This window comes from Cornus florida, unplaced genomic scaffold (genome assembly GCF_030987335.1).
Source record: "Cornus florida cultivar Cherokee Brave unplaced genomic scaffold, ASM3098733v1 CherokeeBrave_3.0.0_Hap2_Chr04, whole genome shotgun sequence".
Lineage (NCBI taxonomy): Eukaryota > Viridiplantae > Streptophyta > Magnoliopsida > Cornales > Cornaceae > Cornus > Cornus florida.
This window is the reverse complement of record NW_026775574.1, coordinates 77,234,552-77,254,058: the sequence shown is the minus strand read 5'-3', so window position 1 is coordinate 77,254,058 and position 19,507 is coordinate 77,234,552. Positions and strand designations below refer to the sequence as shown.

The 19,507-nt window shown below is 35.2% G+C and overlaps 2 protein-coding genes across 18 annotated transcripts in view; one reads left to right on the top strand and one right to left on the bottom strand.

The window, feature by feature from the left end:
* The window catches only part of LOC132303580 (inactive poly [ADP-ribose] polymerase RCD1-like), a 50,365-nt gene extending 40,021 nt beyond the window's left edge, over positions 1-10,344 (top strand). For all 17 annotated transcript variants that reach the window (XR_009481290.1, XR_009481288.1, XR_009481289.1 and 14 more), the window contains one exon: positions 9,923-10,344. Coding sequence is in view for 1 of the 17 variants with exons in the window: in XM_059800895.1 (XP_059656878.1) it covers positions 9,923-9,991 (69 nt within the window). In the remaining 16 variants the exon portion in view is untranslated. The remainder of the gene's footprint in view (positions 1-9,922) is intronic.
* Positions 10,345-11,496: 1,152 nt separating this feature from the next.
* LOC132303581 (probable inactive shikimate kinase like 2, chloroplastic) lies at positions 11,497-18,931 on the bottom strand. Its single transcript, XM_059800896.1, has 8 exons — positions 18,542-18,931; positions 17,163-17,353; positions 16,876-17,070; positions 16,128-16,189; positions 14,960-15,026; positions 14,761-14,879; positions 12,550-12,726; positions 11,497-11,871 (listed from the first exon to the last, which is right to left on the bottom strand). The coding sequence occupies exons 1-8, from the start codon at positions 18,764-18,766 to the stop codon at positions 11,762-11,764; spliced, it is 1,146 nt and encodes a 381-aa protein (XP_059656879.1). The 5' UTR covers positions 18,767-18,931; the 3' UTR covers positions 11,497-11,761.
* Between the last annotated feature and the right edge of the window lie 576 nt (positions 18,932-19,507).

Here is a 19,507-nt window from a genome sequence, read left to right as displayed (position 1 = left end):
GATCAAGACTTGATCTTTGGTGCAGCTGTTTGCTCTCTAGTATTATGTGGTTTTGGTTGGCCTATGTCTTCAATAGAGTTTTGGTCCTTTTGATTCTCTGTGTATTTTCTGGGTATCAATTTACTAAATCTGTTTGTATGCTCTTGTTTTCATGTTGTTCATTCTTTAGAATTGTTCAGTGTGATGTAAGGTCCCATCCTGAGAAGGTTCTTATCCTTCCTTTGTCTGTAAGCTTTGCTCCTTGTTTGGAATAAAATACATTTATGGGTGAAAAAATTGGAAGTCTCTCGTATGCACCTTTATATGGTACATATTCAAGATGGATGTTTATCCTTGGAAGGGGATTTGGGTTCCCAAATCAAAGGGTTCCGGTATCGAGGATGCCAAGCTAATGTTAAATGTTCTTATATAAATGTGAAAGGGAAAGAACACATTGTGAAGGGGTTGGACTATAAGGGATGCTGGAAACTACTCACGAATTTCTGGCGGCTAACTGGTGATTGAAACGAGGCATTTAGAGAAAGGAAAGATCATGAAGTCTATGGAAAAGTGAACCCTTCCTTTTCCTTAACAACAATGGAGATGAATTAAAGTGAACTAAGGTTGTCATAAAGTTTGTGGAATAGAGCTTTGAAACATCCAATGAACAGTTGTACTAAGTTGTAGAAGTAGAATAAGCAGCATCTGTATGTGGAATAGAGATTTGAAACATCCCATATATTGGTAAATACTCCATCAACAACAAAGGGCCTAATGTAGTACATAAATTAACATGATATTAACATCATGATGCAGGATAGAATTCTAGACAGAATGGTGAACAGTTTGACAAGTCCGTTTTTGACCCGGTTAGAGAGTTTTTTTGGGTGGAAACGTGTATTGAGAAAAACCCACTAGCTTTAGCTTGTGGGCCATGTTGGTTTTCCGCTAAAAATCTTCGTTTAGGGCTCCGAAATTGCGCTTTATTATTTTATAGTATGCCTGCTTATTATTTTGGGAATTTTGTTCGAGGCCTTAACGAAGTTGGATTCATACCAAATTTTATATTCAGTAGTTTTTAGTAATTAGATTTCTTATTCTATTTACTTCAGGATTTTTAGAGAGAATTTATCTTTAGGCTTATTTTTATTTTAGTTTCCTTTTTGCTGCTGGGTTTCTTTATATCATTAGGGTTTCTTTATTATAAATATTTATGTACTGCAAGATCAGAATATAACTTTTTCATCAATAATATTTCAGAATTCTTTACGAATTTTCTTATAGTTTGTGGATTCAAACTACACCACCTTGTGGATTCAAGGTAAACCCGTTCCTTGTGAACGATTTTATCGCTTCCACTACGTCAGTTGGTATTAGAGCCTTGATTTACCTTGGGCTGATGATGATTGATCGTATTGGCAGCAACCGCTCTCGCGACGTTGATCGGAGAGTGCAGGCCCCTTGGGCAGCCATGCAAACTAAAAAACGGTTTGATGCAATTGGTTTTGGGATTGGTGGCAACCAGGTTCGTGGTTCTGTTCGTGTTCGCGTTGATGATGTGTCTCTCAACCAACCGAATATAGGTTATGTTCTTGTTTATCCACGTAGGCCTCTATCATATGCGGATTATTTCGATGATTCTTCCGATGATGAGGAGTTCGTATTCAATGATCAAGGTAGACGTAACAATTGTGAATCAAGATACTTGACAGTATAGTATAGTGAGGACATTGACTGATGTCAAGCATGTACCAGAATTGATGAAGAATTTGATATCCCTGGGTACACTGGATTCCCTTCGGGGTTTTAAGTTGCTCTCGTGGCAATGAAGGGATTGAAGAAGCATGGTTTATATGGCTTGGTCATATATGTGAGGCATGAGAGGGGGGTGGATGTTTTGAGTAAGCAAGGTCTGCTTGGTGGTTGGAAAATCGGGAAGCTTGAATTCTATGAGCATTGTCTTCGGAAAATAGTGCATAATGTAGTTCAGTACTAGAATTTACACGACCAAGGGTACGGTGGATTATATCCATTCTGGTCTATGGGGTCCCTCTCAGGTTGCTTCACATGGTGGTGGTAGATATATGATGACTTTGATTGATAATTTATCTCAGAAAGTATGGTTTCATAATCTGAAGCACAAGCATGATGCTTTTGTCACGTTCAAGTTGTGGAAGATCTTGATTGAGAAACAGACTGGAAAAACAGGTCAAAGAGGAAAGACAACGGCTTAGAATTCTGTGACAGAGAATTTAATGAGTTTTAAAGGCTCACGGGATTATGAGACACTGCAAAATGAGGAAGACCACAACAAAATAGAGTTGCAAAATGGATGAACAAAAAAATTTCGAGAGGGCACAATGTATGTTGTCCAATGTTAGGTTAGACAAAGTGTTCTAGGTTGAAGCTGTTTCTACAGCTTGTTTTGGTGAACCAGTCTCCATCAATTCCTATTGACTGAAAGACTCCGGAGGAGGTATCTGAGAAGATATGGGTGTCTTGCGTATGCTCATGTTAACGAGGGAAAGCTTGTACCGAGAGCTAAGAAATGCATATTTTTTTGGTTAAGAGCCCAGGGTCAGGAAAGAATATACTTGTTTGCAGGGTGTGACCTTTCATGAGTCTGCGATGGTTACTTCGCAAAAGGAGGTAGTTGATTCAATGAGGGTTCTGGGTATCAAGGAGAAGGTGGAGCTAAAACAAGTAGGTTAGAGAATGTTCCTCATCGGTTGAATGATGAGTAGGTTCAGCTTCTGGCTGAGAAGGAAGATGCAAAGTTGCAGCAGTACAGTGTGGCTAGAAGCTTGTTAAGGAGGGAGGCTAGGCCACCTCAGAGTAGTATTGGTTTTCACATACTGATTCAATTGCTTTTTGCACTTAGTGTGGCGCAGAGTATTTTTATGAATTAATTCCTTTGTATCAGCTGTGATACCACTTGTCAGGAATTTATTTGCCCAATATCACACAACAATTATGCATTGGCAACAAAAAGAAAATATGATAGAAATAACACACTCAACATGTTGACTTTCATTTCGAAGGAAAGAGATGATTAATTCACAACACTCAATGGATCACTAAAAGGTATTCCACACTCGAGAAATACACTCACTCTTTGGACCACTATATTTTTCTTCTCTCTTTTCTCTTACTCTATTTCTTCACTCTCAATTCTTCACTTGGCTCTTCGCACCTCTTCAAACAATCTGGTCACTCCATGTATATAACAATTTCTATCGACTTGTAGCAGCTCACCTCGTCAAAGAAAATATGATAGAAATAACACACTCAACACACTAACTTCCATTTCGAAGGAAAGAGAAGATTAGGTCACAACACTCAATGTTGTTCAACTTGTTTAGGATTTCTCTAATGGTTCGTTTGGTTAGCATCAAATAGCCAGAAAAGAAGATGTTTGTTGGGTCAAATTGTAATTACTTATAGTTTGTGGCCATAATGTAATAGGCCTTTCTTATATTTGTAAATATCCCCTATTTTGTTTAGGGTTGAGTAATGAGAATTGTACAACCTCCATCTTCGTTTCTCTCTTTAATTTCTACATGGTATCAGAGCACCAATCGGTGCCTCCCAAAATTGTTCGTTGACATCGCTGTGAAGAGGGTGTCGTTGCCTGTGTGGGGGCTTCTTCATCATAGTTGTTTTGTATCATGAAATTTCAGATCGTCATCACTGCTCATTTTTGTTACTTTGCCGTTGACGGTGAAGGTGTTTGCTAGCTTCGAGCTACTTCTGATATGTCGGCCGTTGGCTGTTGCGAGTTGTGTTGTCACTGTGACTGATTTTGTCGGCGACTAATTTTGTTGGCCGGTGTTTGCAGCGGTGAGGCTTCATCGTTACTCTGTCTTGTTGACTAGGAGTGGCAGAGATTCTGCTTTTATTGTTGCTGTTGCGTTGCTCCATTGTGGCTCGCCCGTCTGTTTGTTGTGTTGGAGGAAGGAGGTGTTTGGCTACTGGCGTATGGTTGTCCCAAACCAGTTTTAGACTATCCTGACCCGGTTCAGATCTAACCCGTTTTGTCGACCCGAATTTTGGATCCGTCTGATCTAACCCAGTTTATCTCAGATTTTTCTTGCCTTCTTGGTTGAAGGCTCATTCCTTTGTGCATTCTGTTTTCTTCTTGGGACAACAATGTTTGAAGGCGCATATTTTGTGACAGTTCTTCGCAGTAAAGTACATTTTCTTTGTATTGACTTCTGAGTTTCTTCTTTCTTCCCTTTGTCTCTTTTCTGTATTCAATCTTTGGTGTTGCCAGAAAATACAACAACAGAAAAGGAAAAAGAATCTGTGGGGAAAAAAAAAAATTGGTTCATTTCATTTTTTTTCTACTACATTGTCAGAATCTGCAGCACTGATAGTGTCACACTATCCCGAGCCGAGTTCCATTCCTTAGTCAACTCGGCACAACAAAAATCTGTTAACGGTGTTGTTACCGTTGCCCAGTTAGGTACAATTGCGAGTTTTTGACACTTCAAGTCTTTATCTTCCACTTGGGTTCTTGACTCTGGGACATCTACCCATCTGATGTGTAATGAATCTTTAGTTTCTGATTTTCACAAGTTTAATTCTCCTTCTTTTGTTACTTTAGCTGATGGTAGGACTCGTCCCATTAGTGGAAGAGGGTACAGTTCCACTAACTTCTTCCATCTCGTTATCTTCTGTGCAACTGGTTCAATTCCCTTTTAATTTATTATCTACGAGTAAGATGACTCAAACACTCAACTGTTCTGTGACCTTTTATCCATCTTTTTGTCTTTGAGGATCTCAAAACAGAGAAGACAATTGGTGGCGGCATTGTGAAAAATGGTCTATATTACTTGGATTGTGAGCCGTCTACTGGTGTTATGGTCCTCCATTCACGGGTCTCTGCCCACCAGTGGCATTATGGGTTGGGTCATCCCTCCTCGAGGTACTTGAAGTTTGCCTTACCTTTTCTTGAGTCGGTGTCTACTTTAGAATGTGAATCATGTCTGTCACTTAGGTTTTTCATATTTTGTTACCTTTGTTGATAGACTATTCAAGGATGACTTGAATATTTTTAATGACGGATCGTTTTTAACTTTTTTTTTTTTATATTTCAATTATTTTTTAAAGAAATTGAGGTCCAGTTTGGGTGTTTTATACGAACTTTACAATTTGATAATACCATGGAATATGTCAAAGGTGCTATTTCTCAATTTTGTGACTTTTGTGGTATTTTGCACCAAACTTCTTGTTCTTGTACTCTTCAACAAAATGGCGTCGCAGAACGAAAAAATTGACATTTAATTGAAATTAATGATCCACATGCATCTTCCAAATGCATGTTGGGGAGATGCTGTTTTAACTGCTTGCTACTTAATTAATCGTATGCCATCTTCCGTTCTTAACTGGAAATGCCCTTAATCTATTGTTTTTCCTACTCGTCCGATATTTGCATTAACTCCTCGTGTTTTTGGTTGTGCGCACTTTGCTCATGTCTTACGTTCTGACACTGATAAATTGTCTCCTCGTGCCATTAAATGTGTCTTTATTGGTTACTCTCGAACTCAAAAGGGTTATAAATGTTGGGATCCTAGCACTTGTAGTGCTTTTGTCACCTTTTTTGAGGACACTCTTTATTTTTCTTCACGTGGTTCGTCTTTAACTATTGATTTGTTACTTCAGTTGCGTGTTTTGTCTACTTTAACTGAGTCTGTCACACCAAAACCACTTCAAATGTATAGTCGACGACTACAAGAAGCATCCCACCAAATTGTCTACTTCTATTGAGGTTCATCCTCTTGCTGATGATCTTCCTATTGCCTTGCGTAAAGGTACTTGCTCTTGTGTTACTGCACATCCTATTTCTAACTTTGTCTCATATATAATCATGTTTCACCCTCTTTATCCTGTTTTTTATCCAAGCTGTCTACTACTTTTGTTCCCAAGACTTTGTAAGATGCTCTTTCTAATTCAGATTGGCGTAAAGCAATGATAGATGAAATGGATGCCCTTCATCATAATGGGACATGGGATCTTGTTCCCTTACCTTCTGGTTCCAAACCGGTTGGTTGTAAGTGGGTCTATATTGTGAAATACCTTTATGATGGGTCTATTGAGCGTTTGAAGGCTCGTCTTGTTGCAAAGGGGTACACTCAGACCTTTGGTGTTGATTATGATGAGACTTTTTCCCCTGTTGCGAAGATTTCTTTTATCCGGGTCCTTATTTCCATTGCTGCCAATCGTAACTGACCGTTAGTTCAATTAGATTTGAAAAATGCCTTTTTACATGGTGACTTTGCTGAATAAGTTTATATGGAGCAACCACATAGGTTTGTTGCTCAGGGGGAGTACCTTCATCTTGTTTGTCGCCTTAAAAAGGCCTTGTATGGATTGAAACGATCTCCAAGGGCTTGTTTTGGAAAATTCTCATAGGCAGCATTAGCATTTAGTCTTTAGCAAATGCCAGAAAGATCATTCGGTATTTCACTAACACACTAAAGCTAGTTTCATTTTTCTTACGGTGTATGTTAATGATTCTCGAGGCATTGCCAAGTTGAAGTTGTTTATGCAAAATCGGTTCCAAACTAAGGGTGAAACTCAAATATTTTTTGGTTATTGAAGTTGCTAGATCTAAGGAAGGAATAAGTTTATCTCAAAGGAAATATGTGTTGGACTTATTAGAAGAAACATGTATGTTAGGTAGTTGTCCGGTTAATGCTCCTATGGACCCAAATACAAAACTATTGTCAAATGAGGGTGATTTATTTAATGATGCTGGCAGATATCTTTGTTGGGAAATTAATTTATCCCAGTATCCCTCATATAGGAGATCTATTACAAACTACTGTATATTTGTAGGAGGGAATCTTGTTACATGGAGAATTAAAAAGCGAACAGTGGTAGCACGGTGTAGTTTTGAAGTTGAGTATAGGGCCATGACCCATATCTCTAGTGAGTTGACATGGTTATAACATTTTCTTGAGGAACTTGGATTGTTTACATTGTATCCAATCCTGTGTTTCATGAGAGGACCAGATATATTGAAGTTGACTGTCACTTCATTTGAGAAAAAATATTGTGTGGGGGCATCTCCCCTCCGTTTGTGAGTTTTGATAGTCAAAACTCCCATTTCGTTGTTTTGTGATAATCAAGTAGCTATTTACATTGCATCCAATCCTGTGTTTCATGAGAGGACCAGACATATTGAAGTTGATTGTCACTTCATTCGAGAAAAAATATTGCGTGGGAGCATCCCCACTCCGTTTGTGAAGTTTGAAGATCAATTAGCTGATATGTTTACCAAAGTGTTGGGTCATAATCGGTTAAGAACTATCTGTTCCAAGCTGGGATTATATGATATATATTCTCCAACTTGAGAGGGAGTGTTAGACTACATATATATATATATATGTTGGATCAAATTGTAATTACTTATAGTTTGTGGCCATAATGAAATTAGGCCTTTCTTATATTTATAAATATCCCTTATTTTATTTAGGGTTGAGTAATGAGAATTGTACAGCCTCCATCTTCATTTCTCTCTTCAGTTTCTACAAAAAAGAAACAGAAAATTTAAAACAGTAATGAGGATTTTCATTGTAAATAGTGACAATAATCATGCCTTACATTTAGGATTGTATTAGCTAACATTGACCTACCTTAATATAGTTCCTGTAATTATGGGATTTGATTAGGTGATTTACCTTTTACATATACTGTAATTACTCCTCCTTGATTGTATCCACTTGTTTGGCAAATCTTGTAATATAAATAGTAATGAAAACCAAAGGGAGTGTATATCTTCCATCATTAGAAATTCTGCTTTGACTCCATTTTCTCTGATTAATAATACTCATAACAGTTGATTTTCCAGAAAAAGTTTCCTCCATAAAACACGCGAAAATTTTAGTTTCCCGTGAAAGTTGTATCGTTATATTTAAATTTCCTGTTATACCCTTGTTACTTGTTTTTCTTTGTTCTTCTAAGAAGTGAGTGTTCTTCATCGATAAATTAGGACTCTACTATTATGTTACAACTTATGGACTCTCTTTTATTTAGGACTCGTCTCCAGACTCACAAAAGAAGTGAGTCGATCTAATATCTGAGTCCTAATATATAATGAGAACTTAAAATAATAATAATAATAATAAATCTAAAGAGCCAAGTACCAAATATATATATATATACACACAAACACATACAGTAAAAGAATATATTTTTAAATAACAAACCCAAATTATCCATAATTTTAGCATATATATATATATGTTTGTATGTAATTGGACACATATACATACATGCACTCATGTAGATATTCATTCATATACCAATTTGTATATATATATATATATATATTTGTATGTATTTCCACACACATATATATTCATTTGTAAACCAATTTTATATATTATTTTATTATTATTATCATTTTTTTTTTGCCTTTTTTACCTGACCTATTGCATGATGATGTATATTAAAAAACAAATGTATATTAGTATTGAACTCATAAGGTTAGTTTTGGTACGTGAAATCATTTTCTTTTCACTTTCATACTATCCAAACTTATAAAACAATATTTTCTCACAAATTTCTCAAAAGAATATCATGCTAACCAAATGCATAATAGAAACCTCACTTTATCTTATTTTACTTCACTTTCTTTTCTATTCACTTTCTTACATCAATTCCGGTTAACCAAATGGACCCTAGTGGGAGATATTTGGGGTTCTGTTTAGAAAAAAAATATGACTTAATTGATAATTAAAGTGAGTATTTACTGAGGATGAATGGGGGGTTTGTGATGGAATAAGATGGAACAGGAAAAGAAAGAAAGAAGAATAATGGAGGAGGTGACTGATTTGTTAAAGTTGAAAAAGATTTGCGGCTGTCAAGCTTCGACAGTCGATAGTGTCCAAGCTTTAGACGCTCTGTTGCGGGTGGGAGTGACTCTTAATTTGCTCTTTTTTTTCTTCTTTTTTTGGACGAGTTTACTCTTCTTAATCTTTTACTCTTTTGAACAAAGTAATAGAGATGTTACTGAATTAAAGTTAAAATAGAAAACTACTAAATTTTTTTATATTTCACCTCTATTTTGTTGGAACTTTTCAAAGAGTCCTCATACTTCAAAATTATGGAGAGGTTGGAACATAAAAAGGCTAAAAGTATGAGGACTTATTTGGAAAGTTGATTATAAAATACTTCATAAAATAGGAATACTTTCAAAGAACCCCGTAGTGTGAAGAGAATACTACATGTATTTGCAGCTTGTCCTTTTATTTAAGGAAAAATATTTGGACTTGTTTTTTTTGGGTGTGTCTGTCAGCGTGTTTGTGTCCATGTGTAACGCAATGCTATTTTTAACATGGCTACTTTGACCTTTTCGACGTGTTTTTGCTTCCTAGATTGCTGGCACTTGGCAAGAATGGTTGTTTGATGATAACACTCCAAGGGGTGGAATTTCTATGATTTTTTCCCCCCAATTAGCGAATCAATGTGCTAAAGAAAATGTATTCTTTAAAATTGATAGCATGGTATAATCTGCTCACGTGTTTTTTTTATATGAATAGGGTTCAGTGAGCCATCCTTATTTGAGATTCTGTGGTTATTGCTGCAGTAACTTTGTTGGCAGTTTATGCTACTACCATGCATTTCATGTTGGTTTGTTAATGGAGGGTTTTCGGAGGGCAGTAGGGCACTCGGTTAAACCCTCGGTGAAATACATTGAATTGTGTTTTTTAGTAAAAAAGGCAATAAATAATTTCTAGTAAGGAATCGAGGAATTAACTAAAACAACATTTGACTGACTACACTCTCTTAATGGAGGTGTCGAGAATGTTAATAAGCTTTCTGATGATTTCTATTACTTCCTAAAATTAAACTTTTGGAATGATATAGAAAAGTGTGTTGGTTCTGCTGAGTGTCAAACTTTTGGAATTTAATATTATTATTTTTTTGTTTGCAGATACCATCAAAACCTACATGTGAAGCAGATGCACCTAAAAATAAGCTAGAGTGTCCCGGTGGTCTCTGAATGATCAAAATCACTTCTTTCTTCAATATGGTATGGTAGGTTCCAAAAGACCGCTTTACATACTTGAAGACAAGGTGTTTTGATGCTTCTGTGGCGGAGATTTGAAGTTGTGAAATATCTTAGTGAACATGGTTGAATCGTTTTAGGTTTTGGTGTTTGGGAACTGTCCGAACTTTCCTCTCCGTTTTGTTAATGGATGTTTATCCGACTTTATAGATTGATACATGGTAATTAGTAGTAGTACTTGTGGGTACGCAACTGATGCAAACTCTGTCTGTTGCAGGTATTTATGTTTCTGAATGTTACATTTGTTAATTTTCCTTAAATATATTATGCTACAATATGTTTGCTGACCTGGTTGCGTGGGATGAGCCCAATTATTTTTCTCTCTTTGATGTCTGACTTCGGGCCACAAACGAGTTGAGTTGTGGTTTTCAAGTTTAGGTCAAAACTGGGAGTTAACCTCGAATGAAATGATAGGCAAGCCGATTGAGCCCAAACAATGTGGTATTTCCAGTGAAAATTTTCCGGCGAGTGTCTCACCTTGGGGTTGAAAGTGAAACATCTAGTAGGTTTGAGAGAGATTCAATTGATATATAGTTCAGTACTAGGATCTCCTTGTTGGGTGGAGTAAATAACTGTTTGATCCATGATTGGCTGTCAGCACCCAGGCATGTTTGAATTGCTGCTGTAGAAGTTCTCACAAGATGAGTTGTTAGAAAAGACCTTGAAAGACAACTTCTAATAAAATAAAAAGTAACAACAGAGAAATCATGTGGTTAATAACTTTGTAGCTTGGAAGAAGAAAGTGTGGAATATTCGTTGATTCGGTGTCCGGTTGCTGTCATGGCGTGGAAGCTCTCACCCTGCAAATAGATATAACCGCTGAATGCGAAAAGCTTTCCCAGTTTGGCGCGATGTTTGGTGTTGCTGCTTGTGTGTTGTATGTTAATGGAAGTTTTGAAATGAAGCAGTTTTTAACCATTCTCATGGGTAGGATGTTGAGAGTAAATGGTGGAGTGTGTTTTGAAGAGCTCCTTCAGGTTGTCACCAAGGTCAGCTATTCCGAAGGTAAATAGGTGTGATAAACCAATCCAATCCATGGGTCGCTCAATTGCAATGTTGAGGGATGGGATGGAATTTTGGGACAACACAGGTCGCATGGTGCTTGTTGCAGCGACTTACTACAAGTGAGGTTGGGACTGCAACTGTAGCAGAATCCATGGTGTTCAGGTTGTGATGTTCAGTCCGTCTTGGGCATTGTTTGGAAAGGAGAATTGGGTTCGGCTGAAGTGCGCCATCTTACAAATTTTCTTTTGTTTTCCTCCGTAATGAAATCTTTTCAAAAAAGTGCACACAGTACTTTTGTGTTTACGAGCTAAAGTTGTCACATTGCTAGAGCGGTTGAGTTGGATTGTTCTCGTTTTCAATTTTTTTTCCCCCCAAACTGGGAATGGGGAGAGAACATGGCTACACCAATTCGGAAACTGATGAGATAAATAAAATACAATAAAAATTCCAAGATCTATAATGATAACAACATAGACAACATGAATATGAGATTTTAGAGTATATAATTGAGGAAAATCCGCGCGATAAAATTACGTGATCTATCCTATGAGGGCAGGGTTTGAAGATTTTTCTATATGCATTTACAAGGATGATGATCACAAATGCTTTGGAAAAGCAAAATTCATTTTGTTATGACTTTTTTTTTTTTTTTTTTCCTTCTTTTTTCCCCCTTTTTTTTTTTTGGTATTATGATCAGTGCTACAATGTTGAAGGAGAGGATTCAGCTCCTGTTGATGGATCCCACCCAGGAGGTCTGATGTTTGGCCAATCACCCCGACATCCCAACCTTATATATAGACTCTTTTTACCTGCAAAATAAATTAGTGGTTAATCAACGGATTAATATATATATATTAATTTTATACAAGTAAAAAAATAAATTTAAAATTGCAAAATCATACTGGAAACTTAATCTTTTTTTTCCCAGGTTGTATTCTGGTTTACATTATTGAAAAACAATTCATTTTCCCAAACCTCGCAGTAGGGTTTCTTCCGATGTCATGTCTATCTATCAGGAAAATCCTTTCCTTAAAATTTGCCGAGGCAGATCACTATTGATAAGGGATCGAAATAATTTGGAATATAAATCAATCAACCCGAGTATAGACTGAAAACTGAAAACTGAAATACACCAGAGCTTCGTGGGTAGTTTTGTTCTCGAAAATTCAGGTTGGAAGATAACAAGTCCTCTCTTTTTTCCAGTCACACGAACTAGACTAGTAAAATCTCTCTAGTTTTCACTTCATCTTATTTGTTTTTGTTATGAGAAACAAAGACAAGAGTGGCTATAATTGAGCTGAATTATATCCAGGGGTGGAAATCCGAAGAATAATAGTCACTTTCTTTCAACATTGACCTGTAATTTATGTTTGCAGTTTTTGCTAGTAGAAATGTAGTCAACAAAAGCTCATCCATATTGAAATGATAATTATGATGCATTATGGTACAATGTCAGCATTAGATATTAAAAAGGAACGGTCGAGTACCTGGGAGCTTCTTATCTGACAGAATCAATCGTTTAAGTGCACTCAAGGAAGCCTGAGCCACAGTTTTAGAGTAGTCGGGATCCCAGCCCCCAAGCTTGATTACCACATCCGAATTAGAGTAAGCTTGACTACCATCTTGGATATGCCTCCTGGCCTCCTCTTTCGCTGAATTTTCATCTGCCATAGAAGTAAACAAAAATCACAATCTTGAATACAAATTCAGTCCCCGATCACATCATAACAGCAAGGAGTGGCTCCATCCGAGCTTCAAAGCTGAAATAACAGTCTCTATGCACTAAGCCAGACATCTTGCAAAAATATATAGCGGCACAGAATACAACAAAAAATTGGCCTGTTAGAAAGTTTTTTCACAAAACTAAAGCTTTAGGTCGTCAGAATAATAAAATACTTCACAAACTGTTCATATAACCAGCAGAAGATACTAAAGTAGTTATCCTTTTTGCTTTTTTTCGACTTTCTTGACGGTCTAAATAGATGCACAAGTCATACATAAACTAGCGTCTGCATGTATGCTTTTCTTTTTACGAGAAAAGAAAAGCACTATCGTGATTATATCAACTGGAGTACAAGCAGAACGACGCCTTGATTTCAATGTGATGGATGTTGGTTCTTGTTCTAACATATGGTTTATCAATGACAACATGATGTGCTTCCAGTTAATATGTCTTCCTTCTGATTAAAATATGTGCAACTATGTTAGGCCTGAACCATATGATCTGAGAGGCGAATTCTCAGAAACGCAAAGTGTAGCAAAATATTAGGAGATTGCAGAACTGGAGAGCTCCAGCACTTTCTAGCGGTAAGGTGTCATCTATATATATGTATGTATATATATACAGACACTGCTGACCAACCAAAGCAGTTAAGGCACCAAACGGTATCCACATTATCTTTGCTGAAAACAATTCATCTATGGCATCTATGGGCGACAAATTGAAAACTCACTGTAAGAGTACTGGAAATATGCAGAGTTCACCTCCTTATCTATCCTTGCGAAAAATGGGACTATAATTTAATTTTCTATTATTACTTTTTATTTTTTTTCATGTAAGACAATGTAAAGCTATATCTGTATCAAGGGGGACACCAATAAGTAAACATTTATATAGTACAGAAGAAGCGTTCAAAACAGGCACAACTAATGCATGCATGGGGCATACTGAAGTCATTAGAGACACCAGTACAACTAAAACCACTAAAAAAGATCAAGATACAAAAATGGAAAGTATCCAGCATTGCTTTCTTAATTGTGTAGACCAGTACTTTTATATCATCAAAGGTGCAGTATGCCATACATGATTAACTGTTCTTCTAACAGAATTGCCTTCGTATTACAAAGAGGATTCATAACGAGAGTAATGCGATCCTAGTGGGGGTGAGATTTATTTTTTAAGAATAGCATATTAGTTTCTATGCCTTGGTTGATGAGCATTCTTTCAAATTTTATATTTATATTAAAAGTTCTTGGTTGTTATAGTTACTTTAATCTATTGTTTTATTGTTAAAATAGCACCAACTATTATCTTCCCAACAATCTTAAAAGTTAAAAGTGAACTGAATGTTTAGTTAGTTCAATTTTTCCAATTTTTTACTAAATTGTTTCCCATTTTGTCTAATCTAGAATAATTTTTTATGTAATCCAATAATTTGATATCAGGAACAACTAGCACTCCTATCTAGTATCTCGACATCCTTGCTTAAGAACACGGATTTGAAGAAAAACAGTTAAGTTACTTATCATTCTTCTGAAATCACCCTTAAGGTAATAACGACAATCCTAGATACATAGTCCAAAGTAGTTTACATCCGACAACCATGCAATGAGATGTATTTCATATGCCAATCAGGAAAAGCAAAATTCACCTTTTTGAAGTAAATTCCTTCTTTAGCAATTATGATTTGATTTGTATTCATTTTCTATTGATGTGATGCAATGTGATCACAAAAAGTCAAGATACCAACAAAGGGGAGGCATGTGTATATGAGTATATTTGCCAAACAAAAAAGAAAAAGAAAAAAAAAGAAAAAGTAAAAAAATAAATAAATAAAGTAAAGATGAAGGATGATTTTTCACATGTAAACTCCTGTTGCACCCAAAGATAATTAAAACAAGATCAAATAATTGAAATTATAATAACTCATATAAGATGCCTCCCAAATGAAACAACAAACAGAATATCAAAGACATACCCGTGGTTTCAGTTTGTGACAGCCAGACAGTAAATCCTGCATAAAGATGCCGCCATTTATCAGCCCTTCCAGCAGCACCATGCTGCCCTCCTAATGTCGCAACGACAGCACGAACATGACTACAATACCAACCAAGTCCTATGTAAGATGTGTTGATCCTTAAGAAAAGAATAATAACCAATTCAAGCCAAAATCCTGCCTGCTAAGGCTTTCTAATATAGCACTTTCGGCTTCTGCAACAGAGCCGGACCCCTCTGCAATCACCCCTGGAATTGATTAGACTTGTTAATGCACTGAAAGACGAGGGATAAAATCATTTTGAGCATTCTAGAGGAGGTCACTTGACATTTTTATTGTCTTTGTAATCTGAACAAGTTTTAATAAAGAGCAAGTCTATCATGATTGGGCTCTCACTAAGCTCGCATCTCATAGTCGTTGGATCAAGACTCAAGAGATTGTGGAAGGCCAGCCTCTCGACCCAATTATTATTGTGAGGGCACGAGCTTAGTGACAACAAATTCATGATAGGTTTCCTTTAATAAAATCTTCAGTATTACACAATTCATTTGTTTATCTTCATTATCAATGCAATTGTATTTAAATGAAAAGGATTAACAACTTACTGAAAATAAAGAAAAGAAAGGATGAGCATAAGTAAACATATAAAAGAAATGGCTAGTTGATCGCACTCCAAAATGTAACAAGAAAATGCATGATGACAAATTTAGGTGTTCTTAAATTGCTTAAAAATTAAGATCTGCCAAAACATACCGCATTTGATAACTGTTACAATGATAATGTTCAATACCCCATGTATATCCAGTCAACAAGCATGTTGAAGGGGAAGACTTGAGACATGACTAACATATAGCATTATCTTGCATAAAGTGGCTCCTATCAGATTCGAAATGGCTACCACAGTTTGTCTGGATTTTTACCATTGCACCAAGCAACGACAAACAACTAAGATTTAAATGGGATGAAAATGATGATGATGATGATATATAAATATATATATGTAGCAAAGACTATGGAGCAAACCATAGACCTCTTTTTTCAAGACCCATTCATATGGTCGCAAGAGTCCTTGGGAAACATTTGTGAGGTCTCTCCAAGACCTGGTTCAACTGTCTCACATAAGCTTTAATACACCGGAGACTATTGGGGTTCTAATAATGAATTATATACTAAGCTCCTAGTAACAGAGACAGAAAAGTAGCGTTGATGAACAGCCAGTACAATCATACTCACATAAGCTTTAAACTATCGCAGACTATTGGGGTTCTAATAATGAATTATATAATGAGCTCCTAGTAGAGGCAGAAAATTAGCGTTGATGAATAGCCAGTACAATCAATAATACTTACATGAATCAATAGTTTGCTTGGCGAATTGTTCCATCAGTTCGTTTGTATTAAGAGGCGTATACCTGACAGCCATATAAACCAGTGAAACTCTTAGGACATAGCAAGATATGAAAAGCCATGGCAACATAGAAATGTACTGGAAAGACTCCATTATTTATCCAAAATTGAGTCACCATAGTCTAGTTGAAGTATTTGAGTCACTACTATATGGTGCACTTAAAGACCACTAAAAAATTATAGAAAATTGGTTCCATAATTACAATATATGATAACTGTTGTAGAAGCGTGTAATCAGTGATATGATTAAAATATTTGAGTCAGCACTGCAAATAAGTTAAAAACATAACATATAGGGTGCTCTTAAAGACCACTAAAATTATAGGAATTTCAGTACCATGATTACTGTAGAACCATGAAAACAGTTATATGATTAAATCCAGATTGAGTCCTGTAAGCGGAAAGCATACATGCACGAAAACCAGTATACAAGCTCAATATCATATATATTTTGGTGAGTTCATTAACAATATAATGTTATCTTGACTGTCATTAACAACATAATGTAGTAAAGTCATGTGAAGATGAATGCAGTAAACATGAAATACGCCATAAAAACCAGATGGCTGCGCAAAAAGGGCAAGCGATAACGAATTGACAAATCATTAACATCAAGGTGTCAGACGAACGGATACACCACTACCACCCAATTGTTTTTGCCTTAGAACCCAAAAGGAGGAAAGGTTCGTACCCAAGACCAACTGCCAGTTCTCGAGCAATTTTTTGGTTTATTTCAGTTGAATCCCCAACTAAGTAGATTGATGTTCCTTTTAGGAGTTGCATAACTCCCACAGTGAGGGACTCCCAAGACTCCATGATGTCAGGCCATTTTAAATCTGGGTCTTGCTTCTTCAAATTAACAACCAGTTGATCTTCGTCTATAAACCTGAGAATTGAAAAAAAGAAAAACTTTGAGCTCGAAACAAACAATCAACCACTGTTGTTAATGAAAATGGGTATATGATCAATTCCACTGACCATATTGTTTCACCAGGCTTTATCTTCTCGTAAAGACAAGTATTTTCCATGAGAGTCTTAACAGACCCAGTGTGCTTTACTCTGATTGTCAAAGAACTCTCATCTGCATCCACAAATACATCTCTGGAACTTGGAATTTCTTGACCCCCAATTTCTAATCTCAACTCCACCTCATCAGAATTATCAGAAAACTGCATCACATTTTTTCACATTCTTACTTTTATATTGAAGCCAATTCCATTGAGGTAATAGAATTTCACGAATTATACCAGAAAATGAATTCATAGATTAAAACAACATTATAGAAGTTTAAAACTACTTAAGATTTTATAAATAGTGCAATCAGACAAAAAAAAAAAAAAAATACATTTTAATTAATATTCTCAGGTTCCAACAAAAAATCAAAATTATATCAGAATACTGAATATATTGAAGCCAATAGAAATTCATGAATTATACCAGAAAATGAATTGAGAGAGAAAAACAACATAATAGAAATTTAAAACTATTTAAGATTTCAAAAATAGTGCAGTCAGATACAAATTTCATCTTAATTAATATTCTCAGGTTCCAACAAAAAATCAAAATTATATCAGAATACTGAATATATTGAAGCCAATAGAAATTCATGAATTATACCAGAAAATGAATTGAGAGAGAAAAACAACATAATAGAAATTTAAAACTATTTAAGATTTCAAAAATAGTGCAGTCAGATACAAATTTCATCTTAATTAATATTCTCAGGTTCCAACAAAAAATCAAAATTATATCAGAATACTGAATATATTGAAGCCAATAGAAATTCATGAATTATACCAGAAAATGAATTGAGAGAGAAAAACAACATAATAGAAATTTAAAACTATTTAAGATTTCAAAAATAGTGCAGTCAGATACAAATTTCATCTTAATTAATATTCTCAGGTTCCAACAAAAAATCAAAATTATATCAGAATACTGAATATATTGAAGCCAATAGAAATTCATGAATTATACCAGAAAATGAATTGAGAGAGAAAAACAACATAATAGAAATTTAAAACTATTTAAGATTTCAAAAATAGTGCAGTCAGATACAAATTTCATCTTAATTAATATTCTCAGGTTCCAAACAAAAATAAAAAATAAAAAAAATTTCAAAATTGTTTTCTTTTCCTACCCTCCACAACCGCAAATTATGAGATATCAGGCGCAAAGTATTAAAACACCATTATAGAAGTCTAAAACTATTAAATATTTCAAAATTAGTGCAACGAGAGACAAAAATTCGCTTCAAATAATATTCTCAGCTTCCAAACAGAACTCAAAATTTTCAAAATTCATTTATTTTCCTACATTTGACAAAAACATATAATGAGAAATCGAAAGCAAAGTACCTCGTAATGGGTCGTGTTTGTGGAGATTGTAGAAGTGCTTTTACAGATAACGGGATTGAGTGTCTTGGAAAGGGCGAAATTGTTGGAAGCCAAACGAGGAATTGGGGAAGAAAAGGAGTTGTAATTAGATTTGGAAAATGATGGATGGGTTTTTGGGGACCAAAATTGGAAGGGTTTGGTAGGGTTTGCAGAGAAGAAGAAGCAGAAAGTAGTACCAGTAGTCATTTTGTTCTTCTATGTGAAATTTGAGTGGATAAGTGAGTGTCACTTGAAATTTGTAACCATATAGTGGCTTGAGTTATTGTTCAGAGGGCTAGTGAATTATGATTTCAAAATTATTTAGAACAACAATTATATTTATTTAAATACTTTGTATATTATTAAAAACAACAACCACGACAGACCATTGGTGTTGTTCAGTAGTCACCATTCCTGTGATTACTAATTTGCTTAAATTGTTATTATCTAGATATGAATAAAACATGCTTTCAGTGACTTGAAATTTTTGAAAATTTTACAAAGCAACCTGAATAACTTTTAAGAAAAAATAACATTGTGGATTGTAGGATGAATTAAATTTGGTTACATTTGTTATTTGTGCTACCATTTATTTATAGGCAAATTTCACTCTTATTTTATCTGGATTTTTTCATTCTTAAAATCTATGTTGTTTATTATGTTCTAGTATATGTTTATTTATTATGTTCTAGATGGTAGATATTTTGAATATAGATTTTTCAATTCTGAATCTAGATATTTTAAACACCTAGTCTTTTGAACACAAATTATTAAATAAGTGAATTAATTATTCAAATTTTACCTACTCAAAATTACGTGAAAATGTATATAAATTTATTTAGTTAGGGTATATTGATAAAAATATATAAAAAATTTCTTTTCATTCTTTCCAATCACACACAAAATATATATATATATATATATATATAAAATTGTCACCACATCAAT

Coding starts and splice junctions, on each gene's coding strand:
- LOC132303581 (XM_059800896.1), bottom strand. CDS start 18,766: ATGACTACTGGTACTACTTTCTGCTTCTTCTTCTCTGCAAACCCTACC. Junction 17,354..18,541: donor CAAACACGACCCATTACGAG/GTACTTTGCTTT, acceptor AATGTGATGCAG/TTTTCTGATAATTCTGATGA. Junction 14,880..14,959: donor ATATTAGAAAGCCTTAGCAG/GCAGGATTTTGG, acceptor TTGGTATTGTAG/TCATGTTCGTGCTGTCGTTG.